Source organism: Callionymus lyra, chromosome 12 (genome assembly GCF_982586985.1).
Source record: "Callionymus lyra chromosome 12, fCalLyr1.hap1.1, whole genome shotgun sequence".
Lineage (NCBI taxonomy): Eukaryota > Metazoa > Chordata > Actinopteri > Syngnathiformes > Callionymidae > Callionymus > Callionymus lyra.
In genome coordinates, this window is record NC_141829.1 from 23,468,969 (window position 1) to 23,492,920 (window position 23,952).

General features: G+C 38.8%; 1 protein-coding gene across 1 annotated transcript; it reads left to right on the forward strand.

The window, feature by feature from the left end:
- Positions 1 to 3,992: 3,992 nt before the first annotated feature.
- On the forward strand, positions 3,993 to 6,978 carry sox21b (SRY-box transcription factor 21b). Its single transcript, XM_087804023.1, has 2 exons — positions 3,993 to 4,708; positions 4,799 to 6,978. The coding sequence occupies exon 2, from the start codon at positions 4,818 to 4,820 to the stop codon at positions 5,547 to 5,549; it is 732 nt and encodes a 243-aa protein (XP_087660149.1). The 5' UTR covers positions 3,993 to 4,708; positions 4,799 to 4,817; the 3' UTR covers positions 5,550 to 6,978.
- Positions 6,979 to 23,952: the final 16,974 nt, after the last annotated feature.

Genomic DNA, 23,952 nt, shown 5'->3' on the forward strand with positions numbered 1-23,952 from the left:
TAAACATTCCGTTTTTTTTTCCACCAAAATAATTCCCACTGAGACAAAGACAGCAGAATATGCCCCGGGGAGCAATAAAGACTGTATAATTAGAATGATTAAAGAAGTGCACTGCTCATTTGGCACTTACTGAATGTGTTCTGGGAAAATAGGTCACATATTTAAACCAGGAGAAAATATCAACTTTGTTTGCTGTGGATTTCCTGTTTGTTCCGACATACATTGGAAGTAAAGTCGCATTGTCTGCTTTTGCAAGACGATCATTGTTGAGCGCAGCGATTATTTCTTCTGTCTATTGTCGCGCCTTCGCTCATTAGGGGAAACGACTTCTGATGCAAAAGCAATTATCTTAAGGAGTGATCAATCACATGGTTAAGTACTCAGGTCTGTTAGTCATTTAACGACTTGCTTTGGTTAGGATGACAAATTTGAAGAAAGAATAGCTCTTTGTCCTATGATTTACAGTAGACGTGTTGAGGCTCTTGAGCCACCGCTAGGACGAACAGTTCTCTCGCGTCACTTACACAGGAACTCCCATCATGCACCCCATCGGTAGGAACACTTAACTGTCAATCATTCTTTTGATCAGACAGATATGTGGCCCTTTGCCTGTGTTCAAGCGGCGGGTAGAACTCAAACGTACAGTGTAGGAATGTGACATTGTTTTAATCAAATCTCTGAAGTAATAGTTTTGAATGTGTCACTTTTTTGGGGGACTTCATTTGTTTTTCCAATTTGGATATTAAAATCCATAATTCTAACTTAATTATAGATCTAAAGAAAAAAACAAGGAATTCTTGGTTGTTCTTCCTGTATAAGGCTTATTCAATTTATATTGTCAACCGTAAATGAGTCAATTGAAATACTTCCTGTATCAGTTACCTCACTTCCTGTGATCTGGGATTCCAAACATTTGATTTCCTTTTTCTTTTATGGATTTTCTGAAATAAGAGTTCAGTTGGGCTGTTAGAAAAAAGTGCTAAGAGCTTTGGGAGCTGAAGATAGAAGTGGTTGAAATGAATTTTGAAGCACACAAACTATTAGCGCTGAAAATATTATGGACTTTAAAAGAAATTGGTAAAGAAAAAAAGAGTGATTAATAATTAAAGTTATTTTTCTTTAAGGGTCTTTTTTAATTTGTATTAAGGGCACAAACCTACATCTTCTTACCATATTTCATTGATTCCCTTATTTCTGTGAATATTTTTCTATTCCTAATTACCTTCGATTAACTTCCAGCTTTGAAGTATAACTTCTACTCTGGTGGTTCAAGGATGGTTTCAGGATGTTGTGAAGCTTGCAAATGAAAGTTAATTTGACTTTATAAAGCTTTAACAGAAACAGAGTTGAAGTAATTTCTTCAACATTGTGGAGACATTGTCAAATGAACAGTTAAAAAATATTTTGTCTCCACAGCCACGTATAAGTTGATGTGCTTTATTCATTCAATCACATACTTCTTTTTCATTTATTCAAATTGGCAGTTTTTTTTTGTGAGAAACCACACAAGTGAATGATAAAACCTGAAAACCAGATGGAACTACAGAACAGCACCATCTTCAGAGTGATCCTTATGAATCACACATGGTTACAGATGCACGGTTTTGTTTGTTCAGTAAGAATCAAGCGGAAAAATATAAAATATCCTGGTGCTGGTTTTCTGTTGTCAATCATGTATCCAACAACAGTCCTGGGGGCTTAATCTGGCCCATTATTTTATTTATGAGGTCCTTGAGACTGGCTGTGTTGAATTGGGTGCTGACATTGCACAGAAATGAACTCACCATCGATTTCGTTTTATCCAAATGATGTTCACATCTTGTCCTCCCGCAACTAGGTGGCGATGTTTCCCCTTCTACCATTCTAAAAACAGTACAGGGGATTTTATAGGTGGCCATGACTGTTGTGTTGCAGGAGCAGTTTTCTGCCTTTCATAGATAATCCTCATGATGCGAAAGCAAATTTAATAAAAATATATATATATTTAAAATGTAATAAAGCATGTTAAATAGTATAGCTTAATGATAAATTATTTTCTAGAAAAGAAAAGTGTGATTTAATTGAAAACATATATTAAACAACACTTTTCCATTGTGTTGTCATTTTATCTTATATGCACATTTGTGGTGTGTTTTTTTTCCACCATAATCTTAGATTGACAAAAATAAATATCAAAAAGTCTATTTATCAGTGAATCTCCTGTAATTGGCTTATGTAAAGATAAATAAAGCTAATCGTGGCAGAGATGAAGAAAGACGGGGATTATTTCTTGTGCTCGGCCTAAGAAAGTTGGAGGCAGACAAGCAGAAAGAAATCAGGTACACAATCAGGACCCCTCCTCTGCCGCTTTCTTCTTCATAATGACAGAACTTTCATGTTGCGGTAAACACTCAAAGTTCCCGACAGAAGATACGGTTGTTTATTCCAGATCTGATAAGCGGCGGTCAACTTGTGCTCCATTCAAGGCAGTCAAAGGGAGATTCCGGCTGCATGAAAACAGGGCCTCGTATGCAGTCCAGGGATCTTCATCAACTCTGATTTTCCGTCAAGCTGAATGAAGTGTTTGGTTCGTATCAAGACTCCGGCACCTCAGGGGCTCCTATGTATTTCAGAGTGATGGCTTTAAGAGTGAAATGTGTGAGATCTCTTGGAAAAAAAAACCTCCCCATAGGCTTGTTGTTGCTGCTGTCTGCCTTCTATATTTGCATGATATTTTTCTATTCAGTCTTATCGGCGGAGTGCTGTGAGGTGGGAGTGCTGGCTCCGTCTCAGAGGCTGGACTCGGCCTTTATCGCCAGGTAATTCCCCCACTCTCACCCACTCATCCTGAATTATTGAAGTGTTATTTCCAGAGCCGCCATGACGGAGAGGAAGCAGGTAAAGATGTTATTTCTCCCACAACAGATCCTCCTGTTTGTTTATGAACACGTTTTTTTTTTAACAAAGACAATAAAATACATGAGATTTTCAAGCCTATATATTTGACTGTTGCAGCTATTTAGTGTCAAGACTCATATTTATTCTGAATGAAAATACATAAATGATATTAAATAACCTCTCTGTAATTATTCTTTGTAATGTTTTCATAACATAATGAGTCCATTATTCCATTTTCATCAATACAAATTTGGAAATGGATTTAAAGACCTTTTTTGCGTTACTTTTTCTTGATACATATCATTATAATAATGTTAAAATTGTAATATTTTATTTATTTTACGGATAACTTGTTATTTAAAAAAACATTTTAGCTTGGTTTAGTTTCTTTAACTCTTTTCTACCATCATGTCAAACGTGTCCTTAACGCCATCATCTTAATTTAATTTTCCTGAATTGAAAATTCGTTTGTTTAAAATTTAAACGAAATTGATCATTTCTGATGGAATGAGTTTGAGGTTTTCAATGATCAAATCTACAAGTTGTTCGAATAAAACACGATCATATAATTATGTATTGAGATTATTTCGATTTTTTTTTAAAATATATTCAATAATTTAAATTAACGTATATGTGGAATGGCAGTAATCCAGATTTTTTCATCTGATGCTTTGGGGTTTGGTTAAAACATTTCAATTTAGATAAATATATAAATATCTAATAATAATGCGGAGTCAAAAAAAAAAAGGCAGGATGCATATTTTAATAAATGTCCGTATTTACATTTATTTTATGGATCAAATAAATTGGATCCCGCGCAGGCCGATGAGGATCAGCTGACGCTTCTTTAATGTCCGACAAAACATCCTTTTTTTACTCTTCTTTTCTTTTCTTTTTTTGTGTGCAATAACGAGTGAAGAGGAGCGAGGAGGACGCAGGAATGTTGTCGAGCTGCACTGCGGCGCAAATGGATTTCACACCATTTTAAATTTTTTTTTTTTTTTTTAAACTAAAAAAAAGGATATACATTCTCACTTATTATTTTTTAACTGACACCTTGTTGACTCCATTGACGTCCCAATGGTTGGAAGCCGCCCTTCTTCATTGGCATAGGAGCGCGCGAGGCGCCAGAACAAACCACTTAAACCTGCGATTTACTCAACAAGTCCCGCAGATAAGTGTAATTGCTTAGTTGAATGTGCGACATCCTCATTTTGTGACTGGCTGCCCTTGGGAAGCTCCTTTGAAGTGGAAGTGAATGAGCAGAAATATAAGAAGGGAAAGTAATTAATTTCCGCTCGATTAGAAATAATAAAAAAAAAAGTGAGTTACGACGGAGGGTCCGTGTTTACGGCAAATAATCCCAAACGATGACCAAACAGGTGGATTATTTTGATCGGGGAATAGAATTTAATCAGAGGTGACTCACATCGACGTGCTGTGTGAATGCGGTCCTTTATATGTTTTTCTTTTCAGAGTCAGGATGAGAAAAAAGGGAGAAGGAGAGGAAAAAAAAAAAGGTCCGTCCCAGCGCTTGACGCCGGTGCGCATGCGCGAGCGCCACTTTCACTACCTGCCAGACAAGCGTCTATTTCACACGGAGCGAGTGGGACTGTCATCCACTCGTGTCAATGCAGCAGCCGAGAGTGGGCTGAACGCTTTCCACGGAGGACGAGGACAACGAAAAACGCTGTTTTTTTATTTAAAAAACTTCCACGTTTGTTTCTCTTAATCCAAAGCGGATGGATTTTATTATAGAGACAACAAGTTAACTGAAGTGTCGCCTTTTTCCCAAAGAGAATCAATGAGGAATGAAGAACTAAAGTTTCAAGTAAGTTTGGATTTATTTCTAATAATGTAAAGTTTATTTTATTTGTATTGTTGTGTGTATTCATTTTTGTGTTGTTGTTGTCGTCTCCAGACTAAGTTTTGTGCCAATAATGTCAAAGCCAATGGATCACGTCAAGCGCCCGATGAACGCGTTCATGGTCTGGTCCAGAGCCCAGAGACGGAAGATGGCCCAGGAGAACCCCAAGATGCACAACTCGGAGATCAGCAAGAGACTCGGAGCCGAGTGGAAACTTCTCACCGAGTCCGAGAAGAGGCCCTTCATCGACGAGGCCAAGCGGCTGCGCGCCATGCACATGAAGGAGCACCCCGACTACAAGTACCGGCCCCGGAGGAAGCCCAAGACCCTGATGAAGAAAGACAAGTTTTCCTTCCCCATGCCCTACAACCTCGGGGAGCACGACGCGCTCAAAGTCAGCGGACTAACGGGCTCGCTCGCCGACTCCGTCATGGGGAACCCGGATAAAGCGGCGGCGGCGGCAGCGGCGGCGGCGGCCCGGGTGTTCTTCAACCCGGCCATGACCACGAACCCTTACTCCTTTTTCGACCTGGGATCCAAGATGACGGAGCTTTCTCCGCACTCGTTTCCGTACGCGTCGCCGCTCGGGTACCCGCCCGCGGGCGCCGCGGCGTTCGCCGGGACGGGCGGCGCCGGAGCGCACACCCACACGCACCCGTCCCCGGGCAACCCGGGCTACATGATCCCGTGTAACTGTTCCGCCTGGCCCTCAGCGGGGCTCCAGCCGCCCCTGGCCTACATCCTGCTGCCCGGGATGGGCAAACCACAGCTGGAACCCTATTCCGCGTACGCGGCGGCGTTATGATAAGTGGACTTATCTGAGACTGAGACAATGTGAAAAAGAGTTTTATTATGCATGCACCAACATGTGAAGAAGTGCTCGTCGTCTCACATGTGTTTGTATTTTTTTGAGTAACGGGTCATTCTACTAAACCGGTTTTCTTTTAAATCATCAAGGCCAAGCACTTTGTTTTTTAAAGACGCACAAAGCCAAAACATATTTTCAATTCCAAAATAGTTTTAATGTGACAGTCGCCCCAGAACAAAAAAGACCGTGTTTATTTGAAACAGCCATGTATTTCAAAACATGTCTTAAATATTGCTTATAAGTTTATTACTTGAATGGAGTTGAACACAATTTAGACTCAAAGACACAAACTTTTTACGGTGTGTTACATTTATCCCGAGAATAACATCTATATGTTATTTATAAGTTTAGCAAACAGGTTCACCATTTAGTTTAAAAATATCTTAAAAAAATACATTTAACAATTTCCCTTTATGTTACAGTGGTGGTTAATTAAGTCAACAAATCTATCATATGATCAAACAACATGGAGAACTTGGCTCCCGCGAGGATTTGAGTGATGTCATCTGCTGGACTGTGATGTCACTTAAATAAACAGTGTGTTGGGAAGAGCCAGAGTGTCATGGCGTGGTATGTGAAACTTCTGTTCGTGAGTGAAACATGTTGTTTTTTTTATAGAAGAAATTATACTTTTATTTTTAAGAACATCATCTTGTTCATGAAATAAATCAAAATGTGGATTTTTAATTTGGAATAAATATGTTTCTGGACATGAAATAAATTGTCCATGTTGTCGTAAAACTGTCTCAAATGTGTATTAACAGCATATATTTACAATAACATATTGTCATATATATTATTGACAATGTAAGTCACAATTTATTGATCAACTTTTCAAACACATTTGACCCACTTGTACATTTTAAGGCTGATGAAGTGGCCCCAGTTTGGTAGAATGACCCTCCTGGCTTTTGTCTACAAGGTGAGATCATCTTCAGGACCGAAGCGATGTCATCTTCTCGTGAACACTCATTTTGACTTTCCACCTGTTGAATTTCCAAGGATGCTGAAGGATATCCCCCGCAAATATAATCTCCACCTGTCCCGTGTACAGACTTTTATTTCAAGTGTACAGACTCTAGTTTCATTTAGTGAACAGGTTTTGGTTATTTTTTTGCAATAGATGTCTGTAATATTTATTGTTTAGTGAGCTCCCAGCACAGTATGGGGTGTAATTTATGCCACAATGTATCCCTTGATTTTCCCTCATGTGCAGCAAGGCGGCGACAAAAAAAAAAGAAGACATTTTTCAACTAACTCTTTAAAGAATTTGTATGTTTTTTGTGTTTTTTCTTTAACCTCCAGTTCTGTACTCCAGCCTACTGTTCACCTGTCCGGCAATAAAGAGAAGCGTATTCAGATTTAACTGAATGAATCGCGGCTGTAGTTCTTGATGTGATGAACAAGATTGCTATCGCTTCTGTTCCCCAGTCCAGGTGAGGTGTAAGGTATCCCCCAATGGCCGCTTTTGTCCCACCGCTTGAATGACAACCACGGAGGGGGAAATCTAAATCAAGTCATTGTAATCAAGAACCCATTTATCACAATTTGAAATCGTGAATAGGAAGCGGGATAAGCCGGAGCTTTTCTTTTCCCAGGATCAAGAGAAACAGACGCTTCTTTGATGGCCGAAGAGGCGATTGATTTAGATCGACCAGAGTTTCGTGTAGGATCTCCTCGACTCTTAGATCCATAACGCTTTCGTGAGAGCGATCCAAGCGGAGCGGGCCTTCCTAGATTACACCGGGAGATTAATCCACGAGGACGGAGCGATTATGCAAAACTAATTTGGACAGTCCAGGGATAATTATCTCCGTCACGGTTAATTAAACCCTTTCATGGCTGTGTTCTCCATTGTAACACCCGCGATCTCCTCTCTCCACGGAACTTCCTTCTTGGCCCCGCGAAAAAAAAAAAAGCCCGGGCGCGGGAAACCCCCATGTGTTGCATTTCAATCCCGGATCTCCGAATTTAATTTATGAATTTAAATTTAAAGTTGCGTCACGAGTTGAGTGGCCACCTTTTATTATATTTTCCCTCTCTTGCGGGAGTTCTTTCAGCCTTTGTCGCCCCTTTTTTTCCCCTCAACTCTGGGAGCGTTTAGACGGTCAAGGGCGTTTTGTCTGGGAACAAAACGTGGGTTGGGAGGTTTTGTGAGGGTGTTGTTTGTTGAAGTGGAGCTCAGAAAAAGCGTCTGCTTTCCCTCATTGTGATGAAAGCAATCAGTGGTATTTGGAAAACTGTTAGCATTGTGCACTTCTTCTGTGTCCATTGTGGAGGATTTCTTTTCACAAGGTTTTTTTTATTTTCACCCGATCCAGCTGGCCGGAGTGAATAGCGGTGCAATGTGTACACGCTTTGTCCCTGTGAGCCCTTCAAGTAGCCCACAGTGAATAGAGTGAGTTGACACTGCATGACAGTGAAACAACATAATAAAAAATACATGAGCGTATGAATGGAAGCAGGCGCATAAATAAATAAAATGGGTGGCCAAAACTGGATAAACTGAATGACAAAACGGTGAAGGACGAACAAAAAGATATTTAACACGCTAGATTAGCATTAGAATGCCATCGACAAACCAGAACAATTGATGAATGGGTTTACCGGCCAAGAAAGAAATGGACTAAATGCCTTTTGAATAGATGGCCTGTGTTTTTTTGTGTTTTTGAAAAGGTGGAAGAAACAAGTGGGAGATTTTTTTTTTCTCAATGGTAAATAAAATCTGTTTCTCAGGACATGAATGCAAGACTCTCCTCTCTGAGATGATGACGGACGTCTTCACCTGGACTCTTATTGTTGGCTAGAATATGTTTAACCGGCAGAATTAAAGACGATGAAGAAGCTATTAAGTTACTGACGGATGTTTCTGTCACTTTGAAAAGCTTCTTTAATTGTGATTAATTTTGCATAAGCACTTGACAGACACCCCGGAGGAGCCTTCGCCTCTTATCTTCGCTGCTTTTAGAAGAAAGTTCATTTGTGAAAACACTTCTTCCTCTTCAGACTTCCATTATGGTTTAATAATTATTGTAATACAATGTATTTATAACATTTATATTTTACTGAAAAACAAATTAAATAAAGACACTTAATAAAAAAGGGGGCCCATTAATGTTTAAACTCTAATGTCTGTCATTTTGCTTGATTAAATAAAGTTGTATTCAACCATTTAAAGGTTTCTTAAACAGACATTTTTTTCTTATTAGCGAGTTTCATTATAAAAAAGTGAATATGATTATTGGATTAAAAAAACAAGTCTTGGTTTTGTTTCAGGATAAACTGAAATATAAAAACTCCAATAAAGAAAGATATATATTTAGTTACTGGGGGTTCTGCGACTGTTCATGAAATATCAGGGGTGTTGTTATTTAAAAAAAATTGAAATAAATAGAAAAAGATAAATGGAAATAAAAGTCAATACATTTTACTTACTATTACTTAACTCTTTTCAAATTTTGGTGCTCCATAGCTGAACATTTAGGCCCGTCAAACGTGTTTAACACGCACACACGAAAATGTATATTTAATTTATAATTTAGGAAAGTCACTTCTAGAATTTATACCTTTTTTGCTACTGCGTGAACAAGACAAATGATAAAACGTCCTTGATACTTCATGTGACAGGAAGAAAGTGTTCCATAAGCCCGTCCGCCCGATGCCCCGATATCATTATGTTTGAGCCTTAAATCCTCATATATGCCTGTAAGACATTTGTCGAGGTGAGATTAGGCAAATGAACATCCATATGTATCAGTGGTTGAACCGTTCTGACCTCAGAGGGACGTACAATGGTTCCCTCAATCCTAATTTGCCCCGGGCAGCATGTGGATTATCACTGGCTTCAATAGCCGGAGATGGATCATTTCAGTGTTTTCAGACATGAATAATACATCAATATTTGTCCGTGTTTGTTTGTCTTGGCTCTCACAGACATGCAGCCAGTGCTGTCAAAAACCTCAAAGAGCCTGATCACTGACTTCTCCATCTCATTTTGGGGGTAAATCAAAGTGTGAAAAGTCTCTCCCGAAGCCAAATCTCCACCATCAGTTTGGGATTGAGAGTGTTTATGAAGCCTGTGTGCCACATTACCTGTAATCTCCAGAGTATGAACCATGTATTTTTTACTTCTCTTTGCTCCCAGGAGGGTAAAAAATGCCAAAATTATCTTGCATTGCACCTTTTCCTGATACACCTTAACGTGGCAAATCAAAGCTCGGGCGCCATGTGCATGTCGCTTGTGCCCAAGGTCACCCGGAGAAATGAGAAAAGTGTGTGTGAGTGTGTGTGTGTGTGTGTGTGTACTGTACGTCTACAAACACACAGCCCTCTGAAGTCTGGCTCGCCTCTAACAAGTCCAAGTTTGCTTAATAGCACATAATGCAGTAAGTGGAAGGACTCCTGCAGGAGTTCAGACGGCTGAAGTCTGGGGGGGAGTCACGGGCGGAGGCGGGACTCATCAGGGTTGTTGCAACTATCACACACAGGAGCAGGATGTCGTGTTCAGGTTTTGATACGAATCACTATGTCTCGCTTCACGATCTGCCCGTGTCAAAATCTTGATATTTTCATACAATAAATGAAAAACAAATGAGCTAATAAATACCTTTCGTTAAACTCTCTTATTTATTAATGGAAATCAAGCATCCTTTTATTTATAAAATATATTTCAACCAAAAGAAGATATTCTTAATGCAAAATAGCACAATTTAAATATATTTTAGTCACAACATGAATTTTAAACTTCCAAATGTATAAGGATGATTAATTATTCATTTATTTTAAATATATAAATATACGCTTTTCTCTCATTTTAGTGGATAGTTTCATTATTTCGGTGGCTTCTGAAATCCAATTTTATTCTTATTTCAAAACTTGTAAAGTAAACATGTGGTTACCTAAATATACAACCACCCAACCCAAAGAAAGGGTAAAAAGCCTGTAAAACATTCAAATAAAATTATTTTTTGGTTACATTATCATATACACAACTAAAATATATATATAATATTTTATTACAAAAAAGAAATAAAAGAAAGACATTTAATAATAATGCTCAGTAACCTTTTAATCCTAACTTTCTAAATTTCCCTCACATTTCCTTTTTGTTGTGTAGCACCCTTTCCACCTTTATAGTCATGTTTATAAATTTCTTTTTGCTTTTATCAGACATTTTAATGGCAAAATGCATCAGGGGAAATCCGATAAAACAATCATGATTGAAAAAGAGTAAAATAGAAATATTTTTCCTAATAAATAAAACATACTTCTTGTTGGAAAGAGTGTCAACATCTTCACAAACTGAACCTATCAGAGGACACAGAAGCAAAAACCTTTTCATTGATTGATTTATTCTTGAGAAAACTGTGAACAAGTCAGTGATTTGTAAAGTGCCTTTCGTAGACCAGGTGTGTTCTTATACCAGTATGTTTGGGTGCAACCCTGATGGGTACTAAGATAATTATGCAACATCAAATCAGTTATTCTTTAATAGGTTTGTTCAAAAAATGTTTTTATGCTTATGTATCACAAGTAGAATCTCAACATTATCAAGAAGAGGGTTTTCAAATTTTCATTATTGAACTCAAATCATTCTTTAAAATATAATTCCGCTGCTGTCGACAGAATTTAAATGTAAATACTTTCCTCCATAAAGATCTGTTCGAGTCCCCAAAAATCATTACGTTAATAACCCAAAATGTGGGACATGGGATTATTCTGTGACTCCATCAATAAATTAGAATAATATGGACGAGCAGCCTCCAAATATGTTCTTCAAACTGACAAGACATTTTTTGTTCCACTTCCAAATGACCGCTGGCAGAGATTGCTGGCTCTGGTATTAATTCTCAGGTTTCCGAGGGGAAAAAAAAAAAATCTATCATAAGTAGAAATAATGAAGTTGAAGAGCTGATGCCCCCGAGGAGGCGACGCAAAGAATTATATCTTTCTTTAACACAGGACAGAGGCGAAAGATAAGTACCTGTCAGCTGGCATCCTCTCAGCTACATGTGCCTATCAATGGGTGAGATTAGTCCCCCCAGTTAGAGGAACAAAGATGGAGGGGCTTCATGATTGCACCTTTAATGAGAGAGAATCATTTCCCTCCGAATCCCGAACATAAGTGAGCGGTAATGCCACAAATTCCCCCTCTCCATTTTACAAGAACTTATTAAAATGAAATATAGCCGACATTAATTCACAGAGATTATTTATTACATTTTTAACAGGATTATGCCGCGCGGGATTCGCTCGCCGCATTGTGGCGCCGCGTTTTAACAGTCAAAAAATTCGCCAGACTACTTGTAATTAACGCGGGAAAAATAGATCTTTGCCAATGTGATACGCTGCTTATCTCGTGTTCAAAAATGATGAAATCCTAGAAAATGTGCTCGCTGCATGCTGACATGGATTGTGACGGCTTGTCATCCCACTTTTTTTATTCCTCGAGAGACGACAATGAGGCGCCGTTTATCCTCGTAGATTACTGAAGACTTTATTTTTTTGGAACATTGAGATTTTTAACGGAAACATTTCATTATCACTTTATTTAAAGCAGTATTAAAAGCTTATTCATCAACAATAACTGTGTGTTCAAACTATTGTGCTTTAAGGAAATCAGACTTTTGTTGTTTGACTGACTGTAAATATAGTGTAACACCTATATGTGGAATTATTGGCCAAAAAAGTGAGATTTTATTTGGTTTATCCACTTAAATAAATCCGCCAATCATCTGGCTCTGGGGCCACTTGTTTTATCTCATTTCATAGGCATGCAGCCTCTTTTTTTAGTGATGGTCTGATGAAGCTTAATGAAGCAGTGTCATGTTGTTTAGAGGTCAGTAGGTGGCGCCATTAGTTTAACAATGATGTGATGTTTCATTAGAACAGTTGTTCAAAACAAGGGAAAATAAGTGCAGAGACTGCCATCTAGTGGACTCTGAAAATAATGACACTGTGCCATGAAGCTTCATCTAATGAATATTTTAATAGGACATAGCATTCAGTCAGCAGCAACTATTGATGTTGTAGCCAGGGGTAGCGCCCTCCCAATTCTTAGTCGCATATTTCTCGCCCTTGACACTCCGTTTGAAGGGGTAGCGAAGGGGCGTAGAATTGGGACGCAGCCTTTGAATTTCACTATATATAACAAACTATAGGAGAAACCTTTTCTACCAAAGTGTGGATTTTTTGTTTTTAATTCTCTTTCGGAGATCTTCAAGGAATGTTGGAAATTGAGATATTAGGCAGAAAGGGGGAAAACAGATCATGAACATGAAGGGGAAAGGTGTGACATCACAGATTAAGAATTACATTACGAAAGTGAATAAACTATCATTCGTTTCAAACGTCGAATTAAATAAAGTCAAAGAAACTCTTGAATTTAACATCCAAGTCTGTCTGTTCATCTATCTTACTTAATTTGTACACTAGACTTAAAGTGATAGTGCACCAAAAATAATTAAATTTCACTCATTGTCTATTCACCCTCATATCGACTAAGGATTGGGATTATTATATTATTAATATGGTTTGTTTTTAGAGTTATCGACAAAAATGTATGTTCATTTTAACGTAGCAAATTGAGCTCATCTTTGTACAAAAAGACACACTTGAAATGCACAATGACACTTGCAATGTGTTTGAATGAGACAGGACTTCAGGCAGGAAGTGACATACTGGCTGATTTCAAGTGCGTCATTTTGGACGATGATGAAGACGAAGACAACTGAGCTCCAGTCGCTACATTAGCCAGTACATGTATTTAGGCCTATAAATGGAAAGAGGAACAGATTTCAAATAATAATCCCAACCCTTAGTCGACATGAGAGAGTAGAAAATAAGTGAAGTTTGAATTTCAATCCACCACTTTAAAATGCATTTTAATTAATTTAGGTTTAAAGTCGAGCATAACTACCGATAAAAACGAAAGTTCTCGATAGCAATAGAACTGAATAAGTGAACATACATCTGCTTCAAAATAAATAAATAACTTGAAATAAAAACAGGAATCGTTTTGTTTCGTCAACACCATCAGACGCTTCTTTGTTCTGACAAGATGAACAAATGCAATTCAGTGACTACATATCAAATCCTCACACTCTTCTTATCGAATTATACTCGAGCGGGGAACAGACAATAGACGTGACAAAGCGGTGAAATACAACATTAGTTATACCGATGAACAAGCATGACTTCATACCTCAACACAAGAGTAATGTGATGGTCCTCAGAACAAATCTATTTGGAACGCCTGTGCTGCAAATCACATGCCGAGGTTCTTCAGACATACTTTTGTCCTCGTGCTGTGATCGGGACTTTTTTCACGAGGAACAAAAGGCGGCGGAACAAGGTACGGCCTTCGCTCTTCACCGTGCATGAGTGTTGCACCTGCTGAGAGAAGTAGCTCATCTTTGAGGTGCACAAGAAAACTAGAAAAGCACCCGTTAAGACGCTTATTTTCATCCACATCAAGATTGTTTTAAATGAGTGTGTGTGTGTGTGTGTCTTTGTGTAAGTAAGTAAGTAAGTAAGTAATATATATTTATATAGCGCTTTTCGAGACCAGGGTCACAAAGCGCTTTAACAATCAAAACAATACTCAAAACAGTACATACTTCAAAGATCAAGATAACACCGAGAACAACACAGGAGTTCGAGAAATTCAAGGAAAAGCCTGAACAAATAGAAACGTCTGTGTGTCCTGCAACAGACTGGCGTCCTGTCCAGGGTGTCCCCCGCCTCTCGCCCCAAGAGCATGGGGTAGGCTCAAGCCCCCCCACTACCCCTATATTGGAATAAGCGGCACAGAGAATGAATGAAAAAAAAGAATTATTGATAATTAATTATTGATGGTCAGTTTCAAATGAAGTGATGTGGCCAGTAGGTAGCAGTAGTGTTGCTTGTAGTGATGGTTTGATGAAACTTCATGAAGCAGTGTCATTATTTTCAGAGTCCACTAGATGGCGTCTCTGCACTATTTTCCTTTGTTTAAACTGATGGGCGCCACCTACTGACCTCTAAACAACATGACTTCATGAAGCTTCATCATAGTTCCTGGACACCTATTACCGAAGTAAAGATGCTCTACTATCTTTCCATCAGGCATTAAAAAATAGATGTGCGACGCTTCCTGTTCTATAACAGACTTATGCTCTAGGTTAACGGTCTAGAGTAGAAGAGATCAGATAGAAAGATGATCTCACTCTATAAAGCCCTGCTTAGCCACTTATTTATTCCGAAATTGTGACTTTTTACCCAATACTATTATTCAAATTAATTTTAAATACTGTATAGATGTAGACATCCAAGGTGACAGAATTGTAAAAGTGAGATTCTCCAGTAACTCGTAACGTCGAAAAATAATCCAATGAGGAAATGCTAAAAACTGCAGTTCCTTGTTTGTGCACTTTAGGCAAGAAAGCCAAAAAGTCAAATACACACCCAGTCAATAACAGATTTTACGACATTAAAAAAATTGTTTACAGACTGGTCCAAAAAACAACTTCTTAACCACGGATTTCACTATCGACACACACTTCACGGGGTATCAGTATGTGTCTGTTTGTACAAAACTATCTTTTAATTTAAATATTTACATTAGAACTTAAGCCCCGCCCACTGAAAACGCTTAATTTTTCTGGATATGAAATATTGTTACAACGCCCACTCTGCTATGATTGGTCAAACACAGAGGTTTGTCAGCACAGCGTCATAAAATGTCATGACTGAACTGGATAAAGTGATAACTTTAAAACATTTTCATGATAAGAGATTAACTGCATCTTTGAAACATGTCAGTGAGTCAGGAGAGTTCGCTTTTAACATTAGTTGCCTTTTAATCTTTCTCGGAAGAGATAACAAAAAAAAATCAGCTTAGTTAGAAGATGACAAAAATACAAACTAAATAGAAAAAGGTTAATCATGTAATTCTTTGTGATGCCAAGGTTGATCACTGCTTTCCTGTAGACATTATATTTTTCAACATTGTCTTGTCAAAGCTCTATAACATTCTCACTTCCATCCCCTAACACGTTGATTTTTTGCATGCAGACCTTTTTGTCCTCTTCAGAAAAAAAGTCATTATATCATTAGCGTAAGGTAAGGTAAGGTAAAACTTTATTATTGTAGCATAACGATGCATGGGCCCCCTATTGATACCAATTATCTCCTATCTGTGTCTATATCCGAAAGGTTATCACTAGCTGTTGCTAGTTTATCTTTAAAAAAAAACACCAACTATTCCTTAATGCTGAAATACTTGAGCGAACTGGTGAATCCATTCGTGTTAAACATGTTCTGCACTGGTTTTCCAGGGTGACAGACGAAAATCTTTGTTGTAGCCACGTGTTGTCAGGAAAACAAGTTAGTCTCTATATAAAGTGAAGGTTTCTTCAAATTACTTGTCGATCCAGATAGTAATTCAGAAAACCAAATAAATGTAATAATCTGTTATTAGTGATGGTCGATATATATTTATATATATAGACATATGTCCGAGTACAGATTGAAATCCAGTAGAATTTGGAATACTACTAGTACACATTGGAATTAGTAATTGGTACTAGTACAGATTGAAATCCTACTACTCTATTGGGATCTGAATATTGGAATTCCAATCTGTCCAAGGAAAAATGGGAATTCTACCAGGACAAAGTAAATTCTGATTAAATCAAAATGTTTTGGAAAATAGCCTCTACATGGAATACCAATATGTACTAGTAGGATTCCAGATCCTACTGGATGCCAATCTGTACTGTATACTGTATGAGGATGATTGAAAAATTTCTATTCCGTAATTTTTCTTATATCGTTTCTATAGCTATTTTATCAATTTAAGCTAATATTACCAGTATATGCTAACATTTTCTCAAGAATCAACAACGGTACCAGGTACCAATTTGGTACCAACACACCAAAAATACAATGTTAGCTTGTTTCTGCAGCGCCAGTGGCGGATACTTGACAGATTCTATGGAGCCATGATGTCTTTGAAAATGGCTTCCGCAATTACGAGGGAGAAAGAGACCTTTTCTAATTTATAAAACAGCTGGATAAATGTAGAGTAGTTATTAACCCTTGGAACCGCATTTAATCTGTGTCTCCGCCGTTTGTTTATTTTTATTTTTTTAGGAAACAAAAGTTACCATCACCACTCTTTGAATGTATCGTATTGTTACTTTTGATAGTTATTATAGTTGTGTACTTCATCATAGTAATCATAGTATCCAGATGGTTTCGAAGTATAAAAACACTTTTAACTCCCAACAACATACTTCTAAAATAGTAGGAGAGAAAAAGTAAGCAGTTTCTGTATGTTGAACAGTATATATCTAAACTATATCGTGGTATGTTGTTATCCTGATAAAAAAAGATCATCCATCTCATGCATTTTAATCTCCATGTCCTATTATGAACATTCGGGGAAAATTACTTTGCTAACAGACGTCGCATTGACGTGTTCGTTAGAAATGAGTTCAGCGTTGCCTGCAAGAAAATAAATTAGGTCAAAAGTCTTTTATTTAACAGAAGAAAACTTGGAAATAATCACCGCACACATTCACCACTTGCTAAAAGAGACAAAGTGGATTTTTAAATCAGCTCAGACAGGTGTAAAAATACACACAGGTAAACACAGGCGTATAATAAGGGACGGCGGCGTGTGTGGCGCTTTAGAAACGTCAAGTCGATGTCAGCTGCTGTCAGATCCACTTCCCCTTTACGCCATTCACGGCGCCGAAGCCGCATCAGGTGGCGTGCTCTACCTCCCGAAGCCATCTGATCAACGGCGTATAGGTTAGGAAATAAACACACTCGTAAATCTTCTCTCCTTAATTTGACGCACAATGTTTCCTGACAGCTCATGCATATTTAGGATCCAGTGTCTGTTTGCCGGTTCAACGCCCCGCTTCTATCCGCTCTGTAATATTAGCGCCTGACCCCGGACGACCTCTCACCTGTACAGTCAATAGAGGTGACGCGGGCCGGTGAATGGCGTGTGTGGCGTTGCAGCCGGCAGCGATTACAGACGTAACATGAGGACTTGGAAGCGATACTGAAACAAGGCTTTTTTGTAGCCGTCTAAATCGCTGGACGGCTCCGGGGCTGACATTTAAAACACAACATCTCCAAAACAAAAACACATTAAAGGAGAAAAGCTGAGCAGGTGGCTCGCAGCAAGAGAGAGAGAGAGAGAGAGAGAGGGGAAAAAAAAGAACCTGAAATTCAAGTTTTGGCTACACAACTGACCCAAATTTCCTGCCCCTTCTCTCTCCTTAACATGCTTGTGCAAGCCCGGGCCCCGAGGTGACGTATCCTTTACACAGGGATTGCCAGTGCATTTACATAGCATGCTTAATGAGAGATCAACACCAGCAAAGAGCCTCGAATATAAAGCTTTCTTGTAAAAAAAAATAATGAGCGAGCGATTGATCCATACTCAAACAAGCCGGTTTGCTGAGTTAATACCAAAGGAAGATTATAGCCTGTGCCAAAAGTGCCCTGGCGTGCGACGCCTTTTGCTTAGAGGGACCCCCAAAAACTTGTCATCACATTAGCACATGGTCAAGGAGTACATCCCACCTCGCTCATAATCTGCTTTCCTGCACAATTAGCCCGCTATAATAAGGCTGACAGCGAGCGGGCGGCGAGGAAGAATATCTCTCTGAAGTCACGGAGGGATAATACGAGCCATGTGTTTGCAGATTGTCTTTATTTTAGGACACAAAGTTGTGACAACACGGAGGCTGCCTCCACAAAGCATCAATAAAGCCATACAGGCCATGGAGAGAGAGAGAGGGGGGGTGTCTAGCCAGGCCTGTCGAGATGTGTTTTAGCTCCCGCAATCTGAGGGAATCAGATGGAGGGTGGCAAGTTTTTTTTCTGGAAATAAAATAATAGATAATTTCATCCCGACAAAAGCCAGGAAACCGGGCGAGGGGACAAAATAGCAGGAAGGGATGGAGAAGGGAAGGGCTCTGAAAAGAATAAGAAGAATTCGCTGCTGCCTCTTGCAAGGAAAAGAGAAAAAAAAAAAAACATTGATGACACCCGGTTCCATTCTTCCACTCTCCCCTTTCTCTGCTCCTCGCCTCGCAGCACGGCGGGCTAAGCTGGGAGCTGTAATGTCATTAAATTGCAAATGCTTTTTTTTCATTTTCGACACACACTGTTTACTTATCTGGCAAAAACATATGTTGGAAGGAATCCGTTAAATTCTGCCCATTGCCTTGGGTGAAAGTGCAATAGAAACGGGCCCACTGAGCTCCTTCTGTCGGCTCCTTTTAGCACTTTGCCTTATCTACAAGGCTGCTTAGCAGCAAACTGGCGAGTTCAATGAAAAATGAAGATACAGAGCGAGATTAGGGAAGAACAGTGAGGGGAGAAATGCTTGGAGAGAGGGTCATCCCATTGCAAATGATTTCACTCCTCTCCATCTGCATAAATGACTATTTTTAAGGCATCTCCAGCGTCTGTATATTTTTCTCACTCTGCCACACATTTAATTTCACGCCCCGTGTTCTGAATATGCTTAAATGCATATCTCTGATGCACCTTTAAGCCAGAGGAAAGAGGATGGGGTGGCGGCGGAGGAGGGTGGCGGAGGGGGAGCGGGGAGGGGGGGGAAGGAAAATTAAAGATAAAATGGTGTGATTTGCACTACAAGTCTATTACTTTATGGCATTTACATATAGTTTACCTCTGCAATTCCAAGATTCCCCTCCTTCCTATCAGTATTTGAACTTGTATAAATATGTATAAATCTTTGTCGGGGAAAATAGAAACCCCAGCACTGCACAGGAAAGTTTGAGGGGTGCACTTTCTTGCTTCTGTGGGACTGTCAGCATTTCCTCCGTGGGGTGCGAGCCCCCAACAAAGGCTTCAAGCGTTCCATCCCACCCCCCATGATGCCCTCCCCTCCGAGGGACCCGGGGTCAAGGCTTGGGTATCTTTCTGCCGAGGCCAGAGCTGGATGCAAGTCAGAAGTGTGGGGGGTAACACGGGTGTCACGTAGATTGCCATCGGACCTCAGACCCCCGTCACACTGACACCATGAATAGAGCGCCTCGCTATCAGCCGCTGTTCTACAGCGGCGAGGAAGTTGGAGTGGAAAGCCCGCCCTAACAACACGGAGCCGTGGATTGGCCTGGGAATGAAAAGTGAGAGACTATTCAGAGCACGATTCCTTCTCCCTCATTGTCTGCCCGCTCGGATTTGAATACGCTCACTCAAAGCAGACAAGGAAAACGCTTCAGCCGCTCGCATTGTTGCCTTTTCTCTCTCTTCTTTTCTATTTGCAATTAAATGCATTTCAAATGGAACAACTGTACAGAAAGCATTTTTTTTTTGATAAGACCGGCCTTAGCCTCCTCTCTGATGGCTTTGCAGTTTCTCAACACTCTGGCTATAAAGCGTGCACAATCACAACACAGCGCTGAATGAGGGGTGGGATGGGGTGGTGGGGGGGGGGGCAGCATACAAGTTGAGTGCGGCCTCAATGAAAATTAAATAGCATTCATAAAAAGCTTCTTCTCCTGTTTGTGAGCGCCATTGTTCTCCGACAGGACCCCTGGTGTCCCGAGTGGCGGCGCACATGAGAGGTCCAAGCATGGGATGAGATCAGTCAATTAGAATTAATGTCAGCGGGTCATTTACAGCTAAACACCCTTGCTGTGCATTGTGTTGGCTTTGTGTGCAGAGCATCAACTCTGCGAAAAAAAACCAATCTCATCCCCCAGACATGAAATTTTGAAGGATTTGAACGCTGTAAATAACTCCAAACCCTCTCTTACGAGGTTTACCCCCGGAGCACTTTGTAACTTATCAGGGCCGCCTTGTGCCTCCTCTAATGCTCGCATTATGCTCAAATGTAAATCGGTAAGCTGCCAGAAAAGGTGGGCGGGAATCACCGAAGAAAGAATCACTGAGGGGTCTCGCCAATATTCCGATCGGGGCAGGGTAAACATTTTGATATGTTGGCTCCTCGAAAAACTCTCATTGTGCTCCCACAAAACATTCAGCCAAAAACTTTCAACCCAAGCTGTCAGTAATCCATGAAAGAAAACTTTATCAACACCTTGTAGAAAAAAAAAAGACTGAGAGCGAATGACGCCGGAGGGTTTTGGTTAATTTCCATCTCTAATGGTACAAGACACTGATTAGTAATTAGGACAGACTTGCTTTAAATGCATGTAATGAGCGTTAGAAGTTCCCCGCACACTTCAGAAGATAGTATCGTCTCCAATTTGAACGCATGTTGACCTTTAATGGCAATTAAGCGACGACTCCTGTTCGTCCTGGAGTATCTCTGGATCTCCTGGAGCATGTTTCACACCATTCATCTGATTTTCCACCCAATAATCTGATCAGTTTTCTCCAGAGAGGTGGCGTCGACCGACAACAAACCTCGGGGATGTGTGGCCCCTAGATATTAATTTGGAGACGGATAGGAGTCTTAAAGAGGATTAAAAACTCTATACACCATACTCATCTCACACGAGTGCATACCAGCCGCTCCAGTGTGTCTGCCGTCAGTCACCGCTCGGCATGGTCCAGATTTGAAATGGTGACAGTTAAAGTACAAAGATGTGCAATCCTAGACTATTTCATGGCACATTTGGTCGAGTATCCTGTAAGAAATGCAAAGTGTTCGCGACTTCCCACTTGATTGAGGAGCGCAGGAAGAAGCAACACTGCCACCCATCTGTCATCAGACGACATTGCACCCGCGACGTGTTATTTATATTCACCGTCAAAGTAAAAACTATTCAATTCCAGTTCCCCGTTTGAATTTAAATTTAGTTTTTGACGATGATATTTGTCATAATAATAAGTCGTATTAACATTTTATTATTTATATTTATTTCATAGAACAGTATTACTACTGCTGCTAATTGTGAAAATACGTATGATTTGATTTATTTAATTGAACTGCAACTCTTTTAGGTCAATAACCCCGACAAAATTTCAAATATGTACTCATTTCATGACGATATTTAACCATATACATTACATACAGAAATTTTAACTTTAAATTCCCCCAATTGTAAGGGACACAACGGGAGGGGAAATACCTCCCTACAAATTCAAATATGTTGAATTTGAATATAATTTTTACAATGCTGTCACAACCCATTTTTATTTATTTAAATTAGTAATTATAATTTCTGCAATTGTGAGGTGTTATTTGTTTCTAGTATTTATTTTTACCCAGGCTATTCAACTTGTTCTAATATATTATAATAAACCATAACGATTTTTTAATGTCAATAATTACGTTTTAAACATATTCAGTTTTAGTGGAAGCCAACAATTATACTATCATTATTCCCACAAAAACTTTAAATTATCGTCAGTAAAAAAAAATGTATAGAAATTTAAAATATAATGTTAATAACCTCCCGGAGTATCTTATATAAATAAGATTATAGTATTATATAATACAAATAATACTCTAAAGGTTGCATTATACAAGGTTGAGGAATGCATTTTTTCTTTTTATCATCTCTGCTAACAGTTTTTATTCATTTAATATGAAGAACTAAAATACAATGAAGTTGTAGAACTACACACAGCGTATTCAGCCATAGACATATAGAAACACTTCAACTCAGAATCCATTCACTTTGAACTTACATTAACACCAGTCAAAAAAAAAGACGCCATTAACGATCGTACCACGACCACGTGAATTACTTGCCTCTCTTAGTGGTCACAATGTTATTGTTCTCATGTGATATTTTACATGTCAATAATCTCCTTTTCTCTTTCCATCTTTTTTGTGTGAAGCATTTTGAAAAGGCTCTTTGTGTATCAAGGTGAGACAGTTTAAGAGTAAACCACTTCTCCAACAATGAGCCTTCTTCTCTCCGGCCTTGAAACCCTCTTTCAAAAATATCTCACTGACAAATCTTCTTGCATCAAAGTAGATTTTTAATCTTGAATTTAACTCACAGTATTTCTGATCGGCTGTCTAGCGCCACTCAACGGTCAAGTTGGGAATAACAACTGATTCCTTCGTTTGTGTAAATTATTGAGAAAAAATCAGAAATGTGTTTCAGTTTTATGCCGAATTTTGAAAGAGTTTATCTACCAGTCACTATTACATTAATCTTCCAATAAATATGAGTTAAACTGACGTACATAATTATTCTCGCTCACTACCTTAAGAGTCCACATTAACTTTCATTTTTCATTCTATCTCGACCCCAAAACACAAGATTATTATTTCTCTACACCACTGACTGTGACAGCGGGAAGCTACAATCAACTCATAATTACATTCCTTGTCAAACACTTGTAAAAACATGTGAAGGATTTCCACAAAGGCTGGAATTCTTGTTCCTGCTAATCTTGTGAGTGCACTGACCCTCATGGGGCCTGTTGTGTACACGACTCACACCAGTTTTCCCTGTTGTCTCGTGAGTGAGCTCTTAGTTTCTTCCTTCATTCAATAGGTTCAGTGTTAAAACAAGAATAACAAGATAACAACAACACAACTGTTGATATTAAAAACTAGTTTATATCACAAGTTTGGATCATTTTAAATCATAGTGTTAAATCTCCAAAACAAGCTCTCAAGCTTGAGGGTATGATCAATTTCTTATACTCAAATGTCCTGTAATAAAAACAAAAATATATATTGTATGATTTAAATGAAAACACAATTGTGTGACAAGCTTAAAACTTTTGTCTATCGGAACATCTGAAAAATGAAAAAGTCTTCGTGTTATAATTTTGTCATTCTGTTTTACACTTAATCTGCATTTAAAAACCGTAAAAATATGTATTTTTTTAAACTGAAAAAAAGAGCAATTTTTAAGCCTTTCTGCTAAAGTTTAATTTATTGGACAAATAACTTAACAATTATTTTATTTTATTTTACACAATCTGCAAATAAAAAATGCATGACTATCAATGTCAGGATCCACGTATGTATGTATATGTATTTGCTTTTATTTTGACACCAATAGTGTCCCTTTTGTGTTCACACAAAAGGAAATGAGACCCACAATCAACACCTGTGCAGCCTCTATTTAAGCTCCCTGGTTCCAGTCCGTGGTGTCAGATCATCGTCATTCCTACTGTAAACACTGAGCTTCGAACTGCTCCTATATTTCTCGTTTTCTCTTGTATTTTCCTTGGTTTTTATCCTGTGTACTTTGGGTATTCTCTATTTTTCTTCTTTACTGGTGTACACTATTGTTTTATTTTTGATTAATCTTTGAGAATAATCATTCCTTATTTTGGTTCTCAACCATGTTTAGAGGGATGGATGATAATAACCACTCATATCGGACTCTTCCTGTTTGGATGCATAAGAATATGGTCTGAGTTCATG

What these genes read in the sequence shown, in the direction of transcription:
- sox21b (XM_087804023.1), top strand. Translation starts at nt 4,818, where the DNA reads ATGTCAAAGCCAATGGATCACGTCAAGCGCCCGATGAACGCGTTCATG.